General features: G+C 35.7%; 2 protein-coding genes across 5 annotated transcripts in view; one reads left to right on the forward strand and one right to left on the reverse strand.

Moving 5' to 3' along the window:
- LOC106077106 (plancitoxin-1-like) overlaps window positions 1–18,780 on the reverse strand; it is a 42,280-nt gene that overhangs the window by 22,116 nt on the left and 1,384 nt on the right. The window lies entirely within an intron of this gene.
- LOC106065426 (hemicentin-1-like) overlaps window positions 590–18,780 on the forward strand; it is a 93,221-nt gene continuing 75,030 nt past the window's right edge. For 2 of the 3 annotated variants that reach the window (XM_056039861.1, XM_056039862.1), the window contains exons 1-2: window positions 590–890; window positions 13,523–14,156. In XM_056039861.1, coding sequence (XP_055895836.1) covers window positions 13,805–14,156 — 352 coding nt within the window. In that variant the 5' untranslated portion in view covers window positions 590–890; window positions 13,523–13,804. The remainder of the gene's footprint in view (window positions 891–13,522; window positions 14,157–18,780) is intronic. The other variant, XM_056039863.1, reaches the window with a different exon arrangement.

Here is an 18,780-nt window from a genome sequence, read left to right on the forward strand (position 1 = left end):
ACATTCTTATGAACATTTCAACTTTCAAGACACTCTTTTTTTAATCAGGCTACACAAATGCTAAATATCGGTATTTAAAGTCTTCTGTTCATTCAAAGACACTCCTGTAACAACATTTCAAACTAGAAATGACTAAATATCAGCATTAAAAGTTGACATCCGTATTCATTTTCTACACATTTTAAAAACATAATTCTTTCGGCGGTAGATTTTAGTTTTGGAGGATACAATCAATGCTAATGAATGGTAAGAAACTATTATGACTAATTAGATCTAGACTCTAAAGCTCCAGTTTCCTTATCAGAGAACCAAAGACTCGTTTCGTTTGTCTCCTTTCTCTGGGAGATTCTGAGAAGTCCAGACAGAAAAAAACATTGCATATAATGATGAAAAAAAAAGTACACATTTTTTAAAAGGAAAAAGAAAGGAACTTCAGGAGATTTCCAGTTTAGTTTATGCTGTGAGCCAGCGATGGTCTCGCGAACGCGAAACGCGCGCTTCGTTGAATTTTTTTTTTTGGTCTCAGTTCGTAGAGTTCGTTATTAGCGCTACCCCCGAACTGGCGCACCCACCCATTACCCCCGTCTCCATGTTTCCCCATTTTGCGCCCATCCCCTTTCAAAACGATTCATCCAGCATCTTATAGCGCTTTTTTTTTTCACTTTCTGCTTTTTTTCCACCCGAGCATATTACTAGGAAAAGTAAGATTTGAACTGTGCATTAATTGAAGTCTGAGAGTGTGTAGATGTCATTAGAATTGACATCAGTTTCTCTGTGTCATATTTGGACTAGGTGAACCAGCATTCAGGACCCAATTAATGCCCGTGTTTTATTGTTGTGTGTGTATTTATTTATTCTTTGGCCAACACTTTTGTTCCTTGGTTTTATAGGTAAGTACAAATGTGTTTAATTAGAGCTTAAACTTTTACATAACATAAAATGTATGGCTGAAAACAAAGGATTATTGGCCTAGTGTAAGTTGGGCTGAGGACAGAGCAAAAGTATGTTCATAACTTTGTGGGTTTTTCTCTTTTCAAGGAATGCGCAAGCGTTATAACAATGAACTTTATAATTACCATCCACCTCCAGTGGCTGAATTCATCATAACTATACATTTTCTAGCAATTTGACAAGAAATAGCTTTAATTGTGTGAAGATTTTTCATTTTTTTTTAAATATTTTGACAAAAATTATTTTTTTCATTCTTCAATAAAATGACACACTTTATAACGACCCCTGTAGATGGTAATAATATATACTATACTCAGTGCTTTTTTTTTTTTTTTGGTAACCAAAAAAAAAAATTAGGTCCCGGTACTCAGTAATTGATTGCCTAACTTTTAACTACCAAAAATTAATAATATACGTTAAAATACAAGAAAAGTAATAATATTTTCAAAAAGGTGCCTGTATGCATTACCGTCACAAAAAAAGCCCTGACTATACTATTCTATAACAAACTACTTTTGCTATGTCTGAGTCATCAACTAATGTAATTTAGAAACACCCCTTTTCACATTCTAGTCTCCCTTATAAGCATATACACTATTATGGCCCATTATGTCATCCACTGGATAACATTCATTTGCTTTGCTTACTCTGTGGAACTCTTTGATATGTAACGTACATAAAACTAATTTGATCGAATACATTCAAGATTTCAACGATACCATGTGACAGTAGCAAGGAAGTGAGCTAGCAGTGTTGCCAACTAAAAAAAAAAATAAACTATAATCTCTAGTGTACTATTTTTAATGAATGCACTAGCCAATAATTCTAAAAGATACAATTTAATCAGTGCCATGTGACTTTATTTTCCCCAACTCAGAGGCACCCAAAGATCCGAAATTAAACTCTTTGTCTCCGAATTAACAATGCCATCGTCGATTTGACCCCCATTAAATTAAATTAATTTTTGGTTGTAGAAAGTATAATTTGTGTTATATAAGAAGAGCACACATTCTCCTATAATTCTAGACCAAAAGTCAAACGTTTTCTGATTACAAACAAAAATGTTATTGAAGTTAAATCGTAACAAGGTAGAATGTACAAATGTGAAAAATTAACAATTTTGTCAGAACGTGGAAAAATAATTACGGAGATAAAGAGTTAAAAATCCCAGTCTTCCCAAAGATTCGAACCCGGGACCCAGGTTCGGAACCCAAGCGCTTTACCGCGCCTCCTAGAGTGAAACTGTGGCCTTTATATATATATAGTGACATTGTTTTGTGCTATAAACAAAGAACTTTGAACATTGGATTCTGCAGTGCTAAAAAGGGCACAAAAAAGTTTCAGATATATTTAACAAAAAAAAAACTAGCTTATAAACACTTCCTTTATTCTGTACGCCGGTTCCTTACAGCTTGGAAAAAGAGTTACGTACATAACAATCTCTCTCTCTCTATATATATATAGGTCTGTGATCTAATCATTATCGGATAAGGATTTGATTCCGTGTTCCAGTCTAGGTATAATATATATAGGTCTGTGATACACACATACATATTTAGAACTCTTCAGGTTTCATTTTTCTTTAATTATTCTTTCAAATCGTGTAGTCTCCAGTTTGAATGCGAAACGTTGTATATAAAAAAAAAAGATCTATGCGAATTGATAATTGCGATCTTTGATGATGGTGAAGAAACAAAAAGCTAAGAGCAAGGTTTCGTTACTATTCGCGATTAGTAACTGTCCAATAATTTGTGTGAATGTATAAATTATTGTTGAATTAGGCATTCTGATATTATTTGCATTTTTTCAGCCAAATTAATAATAATAATCGTTATTATCCGTTATGAAGTTTGTATTACAATAACAATGAACCTTACCCCAAAATCTCACGGATAGTTTTAAAAAACGAATTTGATCATTGAATTCGAAATGCGTACAACAAAAAATAAATAAAACAAAGGCCAAAACAAATTGGAACAAAGTACATTCGTTGTGTTTTTTTTTGGTTTGAGTTCTTTGATTTATATTACAATTTATTCTAACATTCTAGTAAAAAAATTTTTTTTTTCAACATCGCTTCCTGCTCTTCAACTGAATTTGAAATAGAATCACAGCTTTTTAAAAAGAGAATCCTGTTCTGAGTAGACAAGCTGTAGGTCTACATTTCTATCCAGCGAAGAGCTGAGGAGTTGCGAAAGATGGAGGGATGCCTGGTCGTGCGGTTTGCGCGCTGGACTGTCTTGGATTTATCGATGGTCCCGGGTTCAAACCCTGCCCGGTCCCATCCCCCGTCGTCCTGCGGGAGGTTTGGACTAGGAAGTAAACTATCTTCAACTCTGAAGGAACATCCGAGACATGTCAAACAAACAAACAAACATTTACAAGAAATTAAAAAAAAACAACTTTAACAGAGAATCTAAGTACAAAAAAAAAGTGCTAACCAAATTGCTGGCGTGTTACCTTCAAACAATTCATTTTAAAAAGAAAGAGTCTGTTTCTGGTTAAAAAGAAAAAATAACAACAGGATATAATATTGTTTCCAAGTCTTTCCCAACAGTAAACTAAAAACATGGAATTTCCTGGCATTATGAATTGAGAACTCAATCTATTACACTTTCCGAGAATAATGTCAAGGTTAATCACGTGATAGATCAACATGTTAGCGTGGGAAACTTGACGAGGTTTCAAGAGAAATACATTTGTTTTTTTGTTTTTTTTAAAGTAACACTGACGTAAATCAACATTGAAAGAAATTTTTTGTGGATTTTCTTTACGGAAACTTCCGAAGATTTTATAGATAAATTGATTGAAATATTCCTTAAAGCTAGAAGCTATTAATAGTCATATAAGAGGACATTTCATAAGTAAGTCATAAAATGTATCCATAAATCAATGGGCCACATCTAATTTACATTATGTACAATATAAACCACATTATCTTTTTCCAACGTAAACCATATGGAGTTTAGTGAGCAGCTATTTATGTCTTGTAACCCAGACAGAGACTTGATTTATCGGAATTGAAAGGACATAGATATCTAAAAACTCTTTTATTTACAAAACTTAACGTTTGTTTGAACACAAAGGGCCGAGAAATTAATTAAACACCTTCACAACCTGAGAGAAACCACAGGTCAGGCATTTATTTAAACTTAGGAAAAAAAAACATTTGTTGCTCATCCTGGTCTGTCTGTAGCCCCCCCCCCCACCTCTCTTACTTCATTATCACTTTTTTTTTTACTAATAAGCCCCTACCCCTCTCTCTCATCCTGCCCCTCCTTTTTTTTTCTTTACAGAAGGTAGCACATTTCATTAATGTTATTTCGTAATAATTTATATATATCTATTTATACGTCTATCCATAATTTAAAACAATAATTTGAATAAGAGAGAGAGAGAGATTTACTTTTCAAGTTTAAATTAAAGATTTGAAAATATATTTCATCATAATTCCTTTGAGTTCCTCGTGGAACATAGGGCCTCGACAAATACACGCCACTCTCCACGGTCTCTTGCTAGTTTTTTTTTATGGCTTCCCAGCTCTTTCCGGTCCTCTTGGCTTCCTCTAGTATACTGCGTCGCCATGTTCTTTTTGGTGTTCCTCTACGTCTTGTTCCCTGGGGGTTCCACTCTGAGGCCTGTCTAGCTCTGTTGTTGTTATCTTTTCTAAGGGTGTGACCCATCCATCTCCACTTCCTCTCTAAGATCTGCACCTCTATATATAGTAAATATGTATATATATGAAAATATATTTACTTATGTTTATTTATACATCAAATTAATTCTGTGCTCTGGGAGGACACCATAAGTAGAAATGTTCTATGAACTAAGAAATGTTTTGGGAAAAGGGCACACCTGTCTTCTTTATGGTTAGAGAGATATTTGAAGGCCTTACATTGGGCTTAAATATATGTTATCATGAGCACCAGCGTTTCTGTCATTCTCTCTCCCTCACTGTCTGTCTCTTCTCCCTGTATCTTCACCTCCCGGCATAGACATATATTTTACTTTGGGTCATTGGATTTAACTTTTGGAACATAGACTGATATATATTATATCTAGACTGGACATGGAGATCTTTTAACACTACAAAAAATTTGGAAATCTTTTACAAAGTTGAAACAAGGCGTTGTTTTGTAAAGTAGTTATAAGAAGTAAAGGTTGTTTTTTCAACCCTAACCTATGTAACATATAATTTAATGTTTAGATCTAGATCTAGTAATTGAGCATCAAAAATAAGAGTACTTCCAACTCTTGATTATTATTTTACAATGTTAGATACATAATCAAGAAAGATCTAGGTAATCAATCTATTTAAATGTACATAAGATGATTAAAATCAACAGAGATGAATTATTTCGATCAAGGATTTTTTAAACATTAGGCCTATCTCAATGGAAACTAACAGGAAATGGCTTTGTTTCATATATTTGCGTGAATATATAGTTTTGTGATTAATAGCCCATTCTAAAGAAAATCCGAGAAATGATTTGCATTATTTCTAAACTTTGAAAACTAAAGATCATTACCGGTACATAGACATAAATAAATATAGACTGGCCGAAGGAAGTAACTTCATATAACTTGAAAACATGTATATCTATTGTATTCGGATTTCCGAATTATGAAAAATTGCATAATCTTCATTATTTGAAATTTAAAAAAAACACTAGTGAAAATAATGTAATACTTATATAGGTTATGGCTGAAATAGGTATGAATACTTAACTTTTATACTGCTCATAAATGCAGTATAATAAAGTACACAAAATTTTCGTTTCATAAAACTCTTTAATCGGCCAGTCTATATTTATTTATGTCTATGTACCGGTACTTTTCTAAGACAGAAAAGATTGATTGGGGCGACTTCCCTTACAGCTCGAAAAAAAGAGTTACGTACATAAAAATCCAAATATATAGGTATGTGAATCGCCGATAAGAATTTGTTTCCGATTTCCAGTCTAGATATCATATATATAAGTCTATGTTCTGGAAATACCAAGGCGTGTAGACCATTCCAATCCATCGTAACACCAAGAATCAATGTATTAGAAGTAGACTTCTGTGAGGATTAGACAATTTCCGAAGAATTTCCGCTTGAGAACTAGACTACATTCGTGCTTACTACAAATCAATGTCAAAACAAACAAAAAATTTCTACCCAAGCGGAAGTTAATTTTACCGGAAGCTGCGTGAAATACCGCCATAAAACTTTCACTGGCATATATTTCGTGCTCACCTTAAAGTCTTGCTCTGGCGCCATTACCTACAAAAAATAATGATATGTCTAAGAATAACACACAGAAAGGCAGACAACCTGGCAAGAGAAATTTTGATGAAGATCAAAGTTTGTTCAAAATTGTTAAAAAGTGGAAAGTGCACAAAAAAAAAAGTCTGTTTAAAATTACAGGACAAAAAACTAGGCTGTAGAGAATAGAGACCACAATCTATTTTTTTTTTACATGTCTTGTAATAGGATCTATATCTATGTACTTTCAAAACAAAAAAAAAGGTTAAGAAAAATCATTTCTGTGTGTTTGTGTGTTAAATTTAACACTAAAACCTAATTCAAAGAAAACTGTATCACAAAGGAATGCGATTATGAAGTAAAATGGATTAAGAGGGGGTAATATTTTAGATAAAGACGATCCATGAAGATTGGAATTTAATAATAATGATTAATAATTATTTAATTTATAGAACGCTGTTAACAGACAAAATGTAGGCTCAAGGCGCTGTGATAACATAACAAACATAAACAGATCGAAATCAAAATCGATAGTGTTCATAGCGACATTGACAAAAACTAATTCCATCTGGAGCGAAAGAGATTTCAACGACAGTTTCTTCAGACGCCTTTGAGCTTCTGCAACAAGGACCTGTTGAGATCTTGAGTTTTACTTGAAAAGATGTTGGCTAGATGATTCAGTTGTAAATATTGTCTTTTTTTTAAATATTTCTGACACTTGAGGTTACTGAGGTTCTACGCGAGCAAAATGTATTCAGACTTAAGTTGATCATTAATTAATGGCAATCAACGATACAAAAATTTGTGACTCACTAATTTGGCAATGGTTGGAAAAAAAAATAGATTTCAATTTCGTCAGGAAGAAAGCACCTAAGATTTTTGTAGTATCTTGTTGTTAAATTGATTTTTCTTTTCAAATTAGCAATACTTTAACAATAAATACACATTAGTTCGAAAAAAGCCATTTCGTTGTTTCAATTCGTTTTTTTAGAAAGGGGGGGGGGGAGGCATCACGAGGCGCTGCCGCACTGGGCATCATATACACTAGCTACGCCACTGACGCGAGCCAATATGACAAACTAATCTAAAAAAAAGTTTTAAACAGATCGGTCTTAATTTGAAGTAAAGTTTATTACATGGGGGGTCAGATTTTAAAGTTTATTTCATGAGGATCAGATTTTAAAGTTTATTACATATGTTCAGTTTTAAAGATCATCATATGGGGTTCAGATTGTAAACTATATGACATGGTGGCCAGATTTTAAAGAAAAGTGGATGAGAATGAAATTTCAACCCACTGGCTAGATAAAGGTTGAAAAAAGATACAATGTGTACGTGTTAATTAACAAGAAATACATTAGCAGGATATTCTTGCACTCGTGAGATCTAAGGGATATTCTGATATGCCCACTTCTAAGTTTCTAGAGATTAAAGTCATTAGAAAGTAGCCAATTAAATGCCAGGAGGAGAGCAATTCATTCCAAAGCATTGTAGGTCAAAGCGATTCCACCAGTGTAGCCTTACTTGCGTGCTCGTTTAATTTCTCTGTATGATTAACCTTCGCATCTGTTTCATATTTCACTTCGTTTTTTTTTTAATTGACAAGATGTTTTCATAACACTTCACCGCACATTCAAAGGACAAAGATTTTTTTCTAATAGAGCTGACTATCTGTGTGCCTAGAGTAATGTGCGCATTATGTCAAACACATGCGCTTAAAGAACTTGTTGAGTCTAGATTACTTCCATACTTTGATAAGTGCTAGCGAATTACATAAAGCAGAAAGAATTCCATAAAACCAGGGAATGTAATCATTATTCAAGCTAAGAGGTGGGGGTTTTTTTTTTGTCCATTATCTAGTGTGTTTGATTTGTGTGTGCGTGTGTGTGTGTGTGTGTGTACGTCTGTATTATATAAGATAAGATAAGAAGTTATTAAAGGTACAGTTGCAGTTTAAAATAAAATTCGCTTCCAAAGAGAAGAATGACAAAAAACATGATGACCTCCCGGATTCAATAATAAATACAGGACTATCAACTAGAAATGTCACTAGATATTTATACAGGCTGAATGTTAACACACATGACCGTATTTCAATTATACATTGATACGGGGGGGGGGGGGGGGGGAGAAGGTGAGAGAAAGACAATGAGAAAGGGGGGGGGGTGACAAAGATACAGATAATAGATGGACTAAAAATAAGAAAATAAGAGAGTGTGATAGTGGGAGAGAGAAATAGAAGGATAGAGAAAGAGAAGGAAAGAGAAAGAGGAGGAAAGAGAAGGAAAGAGAAAGAGGAGGAAAGAGAAGGAGAGAGAAAGAGAAATAAAGAGAAAGAGAGAGCAAGAAGAAGAGAAGAAAAGAGAAAGAGAAGAATAGAGAAGGAGAAGGCTAGAGAAAGAGAAGGCTAGAGAAAGAGAAAGAAAGAGAGAGAAAGAGAAAGAAAGAGAAGGAAAGACAAAGAGAAGGAGAGAGGGAGAGAGAAAGACTCTTAAAGAGAGTAAAAAAATGTGTCGAATGTTCATTTTGCTAGAAACTAGAACGACTATTCATCTAAATTCTACCTCAACCAATTCGTATGTAGTTCTTATGTAATATGCGTTCTAAATTTTCCATTAAGTAGATTCTGACACAGTCACTCTGACGCGAACATAACAAACTTGTCGGAGAGAGATATCCGATATGAAGGCTTCCTATCAGTCCAGCATCCTTTCTTCACATGCCAGTTTATAGACTGGGGGTGTCTTCAAGTGCATCAGATAACCGTGACGCCATCACTTAAGTTATTACCATAACATGCATTGAAGTGTACGCCTCAGCACAACCATCACGTGACTAATAGTTTTTGGCAGATTTTTACGCTCTTGAGCTTTGGGCGTTTGATAGCAATGTACTACTTGACCTTAATTAGTTTCTTAGTTTGGAAGATGCTCGGGGCAGCATCACAAAAGTCCTGTTGACCATTGGCATCCATACAAAAATGGGTTAGTGTTCATTCTTGGGCCTTCCCTGTACTAAAGAACCTATCGGTTCAAATATCTGGCGCTAGCAGGAATTACCTCCCTTAGTATTTGGAGCCCTTTTTTTATAGTAACAAATAAAACGCTTACATTTTAACTCAACAGACAAACAAAAAATACTTTTAAACAATGTTCATGGAAGGGAAAACACCGCAATATTACTGTCATATCTCAAAGTTTATTTTGTCCTTTTCTATATAATAAAAATCAATTAATTACAACCAATTGATTAACTAAATGTTGTTTTTGTTATTGATTCGTGTCTAACTTTTGACTATGAATAATAATGCAGAATTTGAACTTTAATATTGGAAATTGGAGAAAGAAAATGTGTAAAACAATCAACACAGACAGACACACAGAAAGGGTTGATGTAAGGGGTCCTCTAAAAGGCCCACAGACTGCGACGTTGCATATCAGTGTTGAGGGCTACTATGGCAAATGGTCTCCACAGGCCACACGTTGCGACGTTGCAGGTCAGTGTTGAGGCCTGCTAAAGCGAAGGGTCTCGGTTTAACTCGCATGTTTCATACGTTCTTTAGGAAATGAAGACAATTAAGTTTCTACAAGAAAAAAATTACTAGACGACACAGTGGATGAAAGTGTGCGGGATTCGAACTTAGGGCTATAGTGAATGAAGTCCAAAACGCATAACACCCAACTGGCATCAGTGGCATGTTGACAACTACATAACTTGAATTTCGAATTTCGAGATATTTATGGCCCTATGAATACACCAAACTCTAATGGGTACCTAACATTATTTGGGGAAAAGTTACGGCGTTTGGTCGTTGTGCTGGCCACATGACATTCTCGTTAAACGTGACCACAGAAACATATGACCTTTACACCCTCTACCCCATTTCGAAAGTTCTAAATGGATACTTTAATTTTTTTTTTTACTTTTACGATAACCCAAACAAGAAAGCAATGTGTCTTGCTTACCAGAACAGAGTGAGATATTTGGCCAGACTCGCATTTGGCCGGATGTGCTAGCTTCTTGATTATTTTTTTTTAACAGTTAAAATGTTTTCGCCCATCTGCAGGCAGCTCAGAAAGTTCGGCAATTAAATTAGTTCGCCTTTTTTTTCCAGGAAAAAAAAGTATACTGCGCAATTTACAATCCTCCACAGTAGAACACTAGAAGTCACTGAGACACTAAGGCAAGTTAGCACAGAAATTGTATATGGGAAATTATTAATTTTGCATAAGTAGGTAATAATGAACGAATTTATTTGTGATATTTTCAACGCTTGATTCCAAATTATCGATCTTAGGGCTGTATCTTTGAATATGTAGATAGGGTGACACAGAAATACAAAAGTAATACTAGATCTTAAGTCAAGCAAAAAATTATTAAACACTTGTCATAACAAAGTTGGTTGGTTTCGTTTTTTTTCTCTTTTAATTACTTATTGGTCTAGACCAGGCATGTCGTAATACTGGTTGGTGAAGCCAGGTATGTCGTAATACTGGTTGGTGAAGCCAGGTATGTCGTAATACTGGTTGGTGAAGCCAGGTTTGTCGTAATACTAGTTGGTGAAGCCAAGTATGTCGTAAATACTGGTTAATGAAGCCAGGTATGTCCTAATACTGGTTAGTGAAGCCAGGTATGTCGTAATACAGGTTGGAAAAAAATAATAAGCATAGACATTTATATGTCTATGATTATAAGCCAAATATTATTAGAGATTTTTGGCGGAAAAAAATAAAAATTGTTAGAGGTTTTTTTTTTGGAAGTATCCGATGTACAAAATAAATGAAGTTTTGATAAGCTTTGTTTTTCAAAAGGTATATGATAAATGTTATGCACTTTTTAATAATAATAATAATAATAATAATAATCTTTATTGTCCGTAAGGAAATTTCTCTTACAATTTGTGCATTACACCAAACAAATCATTATAACTATAAAATACGAAATGTACACAAGATTCATTCATAATTTACATGTGAAAAGTTTATATCAGATTGTTTCTATTCAATGATTTGATTGCCAGGGAAACAAAAGAGTGTTTGTGTCTGTTTGTCTTTGTTGCTATCGGTGTCTTGTATCTCTTTTGTGTGGTAAAATCACAAAATCCTAACCCTCTGCAAAATCAAATTTTCAAAATTTTCTAAGACCTTCCATTGTTAGCACAGAATAATTTCAATATAAATGAAGCATTAGATTTGTACTCAATGAGTTACAAACGTATTTATAAACGAATAGGCGACAAACTAGCAATAATCAGGGGGATTTGATACGAAGGTCAACTGGTTAGCACTTAATTCACTTTTATTTAGTTGGCAACAGTGAAGTTCCATTTAGCGTCCTTAACATTGTTTAAACATACACTATTACGTCATAGTTGCTGGTTCAGGCCCACTATGTGATGATACTGAATGATTATGATATCAATATGGGGTCTAGAAGTAACAATAAGATATGCTATACAAAGTCATGCTAAATTTAATTTTCTAGGATCTAAATAACAGCGACACAAACTAAACCTGACTTTCAACGAAATAAATAAATAAAAACACATTATTGAATCAAATATTAGTATAATAAAACATCGAAACTGTGAACTAAAAAAGTAGGACGCTGTGCCGTCAAAGAAACGAAAGATACCAATAAAACGAAGCAGTGGCAAACTGACGATTGACTTTGGCCTTGAAGACCTCTCTTTGTGTTTGACCTGTAGACATCACAGATGCGAGTCAAGGTTGAAAAAAAGAAAATCGAAAGATGAAAGGTAGACTTCTGTAGTTGAGGAGATTATTACTATTGCTTTTGCAAAACTAAAATTAGCTTTCAAGAACAACAGAGTAATTAGAAATGGCTCGGTTAACAGTCTGTTAAAATTAACATCTTCGCATGTGACATTGTTTCCTTTTTGACACGCCAAAAAGCACTAAGAAGTAATGGATTTGTAACAAGTTCAAAGTCTTTATCTATTATATATATATTTATAGTGTATATATATAGTGAGAGAGGTAAAGACATTGGAGATAATAGGATAGGTAAAGTTATCTGTCGTGGACTGACGGATTCCTCTTTGCAGATTCACCGAGAATTAAGCGTAAGCTTTTGAAAGTATCAACATTTGTAACCTCTAGGCCTAAGTCACCAACAGACACATTCACAACACATCAGAGATAATGGAGAGAAATACAAAGCAGGGACACTAAGTGTCAAATCAGTCGAACACAACATTATAGAACTTCAACAAGTAACTATTCCAAACATTTTTGTTTCGAGACAACGACAGACTTCACCTCTCCATAGAAACACTCTCAACAACTCTGACCACGTTCCGCTTGGTCTCCCTAACCCACCATAACCTACATTTTGTGGGAGAATTTATTTTTTTGTATTTAAATTTAACCCACACCTGGCTGATGGAAAAAAAAGTAAAAAATAAACAAACTCCTTCGAAAAAAAACTTTTTTTGTGTGAACCGTTAATGTAGGAATAATTGTGGCCGGTTGTTTACTCCATTTCCACACGAGTGCAGCTATGCCATCTTTGTATAGGTTCATTCAATACTACATAGGAAGCATTGTTTAGGTTGGGGGACATTCTCTACCTCTCTACTAAATGAGCATTAGCCATGGAAAGTAATATGTAATTGGAGTTTCGAATCTATGGTAGATAGCTATAAATATTTAGGGTTTTTAATTTTGTTATTATACACACAAAATGAAGGGTAAAAGGTGTGTCGATAAGCAGTTTATATTAACTAAGTCAGGCTTCAGGTTACGAAACGCTAAATGAAAAGAATAATTTCAAAAAGAAAAAAAAACAAAAAAAAACAGCCAAATATAAAAAATCTTTAAAAAAAAAACAATAAAGTTTATCTAAGGGAAAGAACTCCGCGCTTACAACTCAATAATCTAGAAGTTAATTTGCTTATTCGAAATGAAAAAAATGTTTAATTTACTAATTTGTATTGACTTATGTTTTGTTAGGTACTATGAATAATTGTTTTGTTTCAACATGATCTGACAATGTGTGTGGGAGAAATATTTGTAAGGGGACGAAGCCCTACATTTTTAGCCGTATCTGTGAATACTGAAGAATTAATGTAATTAATTTTTTAAAATTGATTCATGTCTTGCCAATGAATAATCGTGCAAAATTTCAAATTGATATTAGAATGGGAGTGGGAGAAATAGCGTGTGCAAACTTTTTAGAAGACAGACAAACAGATAGACAATCAAACAGAATGGATTGATATAAGCTTTGTTTAAAAAAAAAAACGCTTAAGGAGAATCAGTTATAAAGAGTTCAACTTTTCTTTTTTACTTTTACTTTTAGTGATTCTCAAGCAATGTTGAAAGGTGCTCAGGACCAAGACGAATAGATCAATGCCTTTGGACTAAATGGAGTTAGCAATAAGAAATATCCCATCGGGAAAACCTTCTTGACATACAGAGTTTCAAAGAAAGGGGAATTAATTGTGTTTCCTACTTTGTGCTATAAATCTAAGAAGCTTCATTGGCTTTATTAGATCTTTATGTAGAGAGGTTACAACTGAATCACATGTAAGCAAAGAGTTCAAAGTTTAAAGTTCACCGCTGTCATTCACCATTAAAAGACATGTCTGTCACGGCTATGACTTTTGACACAAGTCGGTCTTCCAAGAGGACACAACTGGACCAAAATGTCCCGAGTGACCACAAGTCCCTGTGCAGGTGCAAGTCGGTCAGCCTAGCAGTGGTCCTCCTTCTAGTGCTTCTAGTTTCAGGTCACGTGTCACGGGTCGAGTCGCAGGAGCTGCTGGATCCCGACCTCCACGGGGCTTCCTTGGCCTTTGTGTTCGACATCACGGGATCTATGTACGACGACCTCGTCCAGGTCATCAAGGGCGCCGGGGAGATTCTTCACGACGCCCTGTCCAGGAGGGAGAAGCCTCTGCATAACTACGTGCTAGTACCATTCCACGATCCAGGTCAGTTTAGCTGTTTTTGGCTCATTTATCCCCTTGTGTCCAGGTCAGTTTAGCTGTTTTTGGCTCATTTTCTTCCCTAGTGTCCAGGTCAGTTTAGCTGTTTTTGGCTCATTTTATTCCTTAGTGTCCAGGTCAGTTTAGCTGTTTTTTTTGGCTCATTTTATTCCCTAGTGTCCAGGTCAGTTTAGCTGTTTTTTTTGGCTCATTTTATTCCCTAGTGTCCAGGTCAGTTTAGCTGGTTTTTTTGGCTCATTTTATTCCCTAGTGTCCAGGTTAATTTTGCTACTTTTGGCTCATTTTATTCCCTAGTGTCCAGGTCAGTTTAGCTGTTTTTGGCTCATTTTATTCCTTAGTGTCCAGGTCAGTTTAGCTGTTTTTGGCTCATTTTATTCCCTAGTGTCCAGGTCAGTTTAGCTGTTTTTTTTGGCTCATTTTATTCCCTAGTGTCCAGGTCAGTTTAGCTGGTTTTTTTGGCTCATTTTATTCCCTAGTGTCCAGGTTAATTTTGCTACTTTTGGCTCATTTTATTCCCTAGTGTCCAGGTCAGTTTAGCTGTTTTTGGCTCATTTTATTCCTTAGTGTCCAGGTCAGTTTAGCTGTTTTTGGCTCATTTTCTTCCCTAGTGTCCAGGTCAGTTTAGCTGTTTTTGGCTCATTTTATTCCTTAGTGTCCAGGTCAGTTTAGCTGTTTTTGGCTCATTTATCCCCTAGTGTCCAGGTCAGTTTAGCTGTTTTTGGCTCATTTTCTTCCCTAGTGTCCAGGTCAGTTTAGCTGTTTTTGGCTCATTTTCTTCCTTAGTGTCCAGGTCAGTTTAGCTGTTTTTGGCTCATTTTCTTCCCTAGTGTCCAGGTCAGTTTAGCTGTTTTTGGCTCATTTTATTCCTTAGTGTCCAGGTCAGTTTAGCTGTTTTGGCTCATTTTATTCCCTAGTGTCCAGGTCAGTTTAGCTGTTTTTTTTTGGCTCATTTTATTCCCTAGTGTCCAGGTCAGTTTAGCTGGTTTTTTTTGGCTCATTTTATTCCCTAGTGTCCAGGTCAGTTTAGCTGTTTTTCTTTGGCTCATTTTATTCCCTAGTGTCCAGGTCAGTTTAGCTGTTTTTTTTGGCTCATTTTATTCCCTAGTGTCCAGGTCAGTTTAGCTGTTTTTTTGGCTCATTTTATTCCCTAGTGTCCAGGTCAGTTTAGCTGGTTTTTTTTGGCTCATTTTATTCCCTAGTGTCCAGGTCAGTTTAGCTGTTTTTTTTGGCTCATTTTATTCCCTAGTGTCCAGGTTAATTTTGCTACTTTTGGCTCATTTTATTCCCTAGTGTCCAGGTCAGTTTAGCTGTGTTTGGCTCATTTTATTCCTTAGTGTCCAGGTCAGTTTAGCTGTTTTTGGCTCATTTTCTTCCCTAGTGTCCAGGTCAGTTTAGCTGTTTTTGGCTCATTTTATTCCTTAGTGTCCAGGTCAGTTTAGCTGTTTTTGGCTCATTTTATTCCCTAGTGTCCAGGTCAGTTTAGCTGTTTTTGGCTCATTTTATTCACTAGTTTCCAGGCCAGTGTAGCTATTTTTGGCTAATTTTATTCCCTAGTCTGTTTAGTTAAGCATTTATAAGTTATAGACTGCCAGTATCTTGATTCGGTTCAATAGGGATACCTAGAAACACATTGATAATACACATTAATAATATACACTTAAGATACAGGGAAGCTACTAGAAGATGAATCCATAAAACACCAGCTCTACCGGAATGAACAAGTTTAATATCTACAGTAGACAAAAACTCAGAAGCAGCCAAATACCCTTTTCCATTGCCAGAAAAAAACTAACTCCAACTACTCATACAACAAGATCTCAGAATTCAGTTCTCATAACATGCATACTGTTCACATTCATAACATTAGATCAGGGGCGTTGCTAGGAATTTTCCATCGTTCGGGGGCCCGGGGGGCTTAACATCTCTGGGGACTTCTGCAATTTTTGTAATATTTAATATTTAATTTTTTTAAAATAACACTCATTTGGGGGCCTCCTTCAAGTGGGGGCCGGGGGGATTTTCAAATTCTCCCCCCTCCTACTCCACCCTAGCTACGCCACTGCCTTAGAGTATGTTACCTAGCTTGTGGAATAAAAAATGTGCCTTTGTCTTATAATATCTCTAGAACAAGGTTGAGTTCTAAGGAGATACAAGGGTTGTATTCCAAAGGTTCTAGAAATAGACTGGGATGTGTGTCATGCGATTTATAACGTCACAAGAGCGCGTGACTCATTGATTCATTACGTGACTCAATTATTCATTACGTGACACCTTGATTCAATACGTGATTCATTAATTCATTACGTGACTCATTGATTCGTTAAATGGCTCATTAATTCATTATGTGATCCATTTTCCTAAATTAATATAGTTCTGCACATTCTCTCCCAATTGGAAGGGACATGGACCATAACCCCTTTCCAGTCCTATCACTTCTCATATGGATCAAATTAATTCTGTTGTCATGGAAGCGTCCACTGTTGGCGGCAAATATTCCCAGTTTTTATTGCGAGCAAAACCTTGAGAAAAAGAAAATGCGCATGCTCGTAGCTCACTGTAATGTAGATCTTGGCTCACTGTAATGTAGATCGTGGCTCACTGTAATGTAGCTTGTGGCTCACTGTAATGTAGATCTTGGCTCACTGTAATGAAGCTCGTGGCTCACAGTAATGTAGATCTTGGCTCACTATAATGTAGATCTTGGCTCACAGTAATGTAGATCTTGGCTCACTGTAATGTAGATCTTGGCTCACTGTAATGAAGCTCGTGGCTCACAGTAATGTAGATATTGGCTCACTGTAATGTAGATCTAGGCTCACTGTAATGAAGCTCGTGGCTCACAGTAATGTAGATCTTGGCTCACTGTAATGTAGATCTTGGCTCACTGTAATGTAGATCTTGGCTCACTGTAATGAAGCTCGTGGCTCACAGTAATGTAGATCTTGGCTCACTATAATGTAGATCTTGGCTCACAGTAATGTAGATCTTGGCTCACTGTAATGTAGATCTTGGCTCACTGTAATGAAGCTCGTGGCTCACAGTAATGTAGATATTGGCTCACTGTAATGTAGATCTAGGCTCACTGTAATGAAGCTCGTGGCTCACAGTAATGTAGATCTTGGCTCACTGTAATGTAGATCTTGGCTCACTGTAATGTAGATCTTGGCTCACTGTAATGAAGCTCGTGGCTCACAGTAATGTAGATCTTGGCTCACTGTAATGTAGATCTTGGCTCACTGTAATGTAGATCTTGGCTCACTGTAATGTAGATCTTGGCTCACAGTAATGTAGATCTCGGCTCACTGTAATGAAGCTCGTGGCTCACTGTAATGTAGATCTTGGCTCACAGTAATGTAGATCTTGGCTCACTGTAATGTAGATCTTGGCTCACTGTAATGAAGCTCGTAGCTCACAGTAATGTAGATCTTGGCTCACTGTAATGAAGCTCGTAGCTCACAGTAAGGTAGATCTTGGCTCACTGTAATGTAGATCTTGGCTCACTGTAATGTAGATCTTGGCTCACTGTAATGTAGCTTGTGGGAAACCAAATTCAGAAAAAAAACTTTTGCCGTAAGTAGATCTCACAGATGCACCCCCTCCCCCATCCATTAAAAAAAAATAAAACCTGGAACGATGGCATCGATATATCAATGAAACTTTTTTAAAGCTGCCCAGAACTGTTATCCGTCATGTAAATATGGTTTAATATACATAAAATAAACGCACAAAGTCTAAGTACACAATGAGAAGCAGGCGAGTATACATAAAGCCTACTTAAAACATGCTCTATGCATGAACGCTATTCGGGTCATAACGACTCCCCCCCCCCCCCCCCCAAAAAAAAAGAGAGAAACTTAAGAAGCCTCAGTGTTAACGGCGAGGGAGGGCGTATCTAAATGCGTGGTATGCTAATTGCACCTGAAGAGTGAGCACACAATGTATAGCGTAATTATTATCTTCAGGCAAAATATACGCAGGAAAAGCAACAAAACAATTATCCAATGCTATGCAATAATAAAGATAGTTGAATATGCCACTATATATGCACACAATAGTTCCTAATGTTAACATCATACAGTATCATAACATACGAGATACATAGACATCCTTTATACCATAGATTTTCATTACGTCGCTATTCACAACACAAACCCAAGTCACAAGATTATAAACATGTAGGTGTGTGCACAACCCGGAAGTAAAAAGTCAAATGATAGAAGTACATCGTTTTTATTATATACGAGACATTGATTTTTATAACAACGGACTACCTTATTACGACCTTAGAAGTTATCTATCATCCCATTCTTCTAAATCTATTTTTTAAATTGAAACATTTTTTCCTTAGTACACTGACTTATATTTTAATCCAGTATTTTATACTAAATAAACATTATTTGCTAATTAGAAATGATAATGAAACGGCCCTGATTATGTCGCTACTTAAATATACTTTTGACATGTACGTTCAATTGGTACGATCCAATTTATAGCGTTCCCCCTCCACACACCTAAATTTTGTCCTTGAATTCTATTATCACCCCCCCCCCACTTTCCGCTTATGGATATGTCTATGTAGCACAACGTTTAGTAAGTACTCTAGACTGTT

Source organism: Biomphalaria glabrata, chromosome 9 (genome assembly GCF_947242115.1).
Source record: "Biomphalaria glabrata chromosome 9, xgBioGlab47.1, whole genome shotgun sequence".
In the NCBI taxonomy this organism is placed as follows: domain Eukaryota; kingdom Metazoa; phylum Mollusca; class Gastropoda; family Planorbidae; genus Biomphalaria; species Biomphalaria glabrata.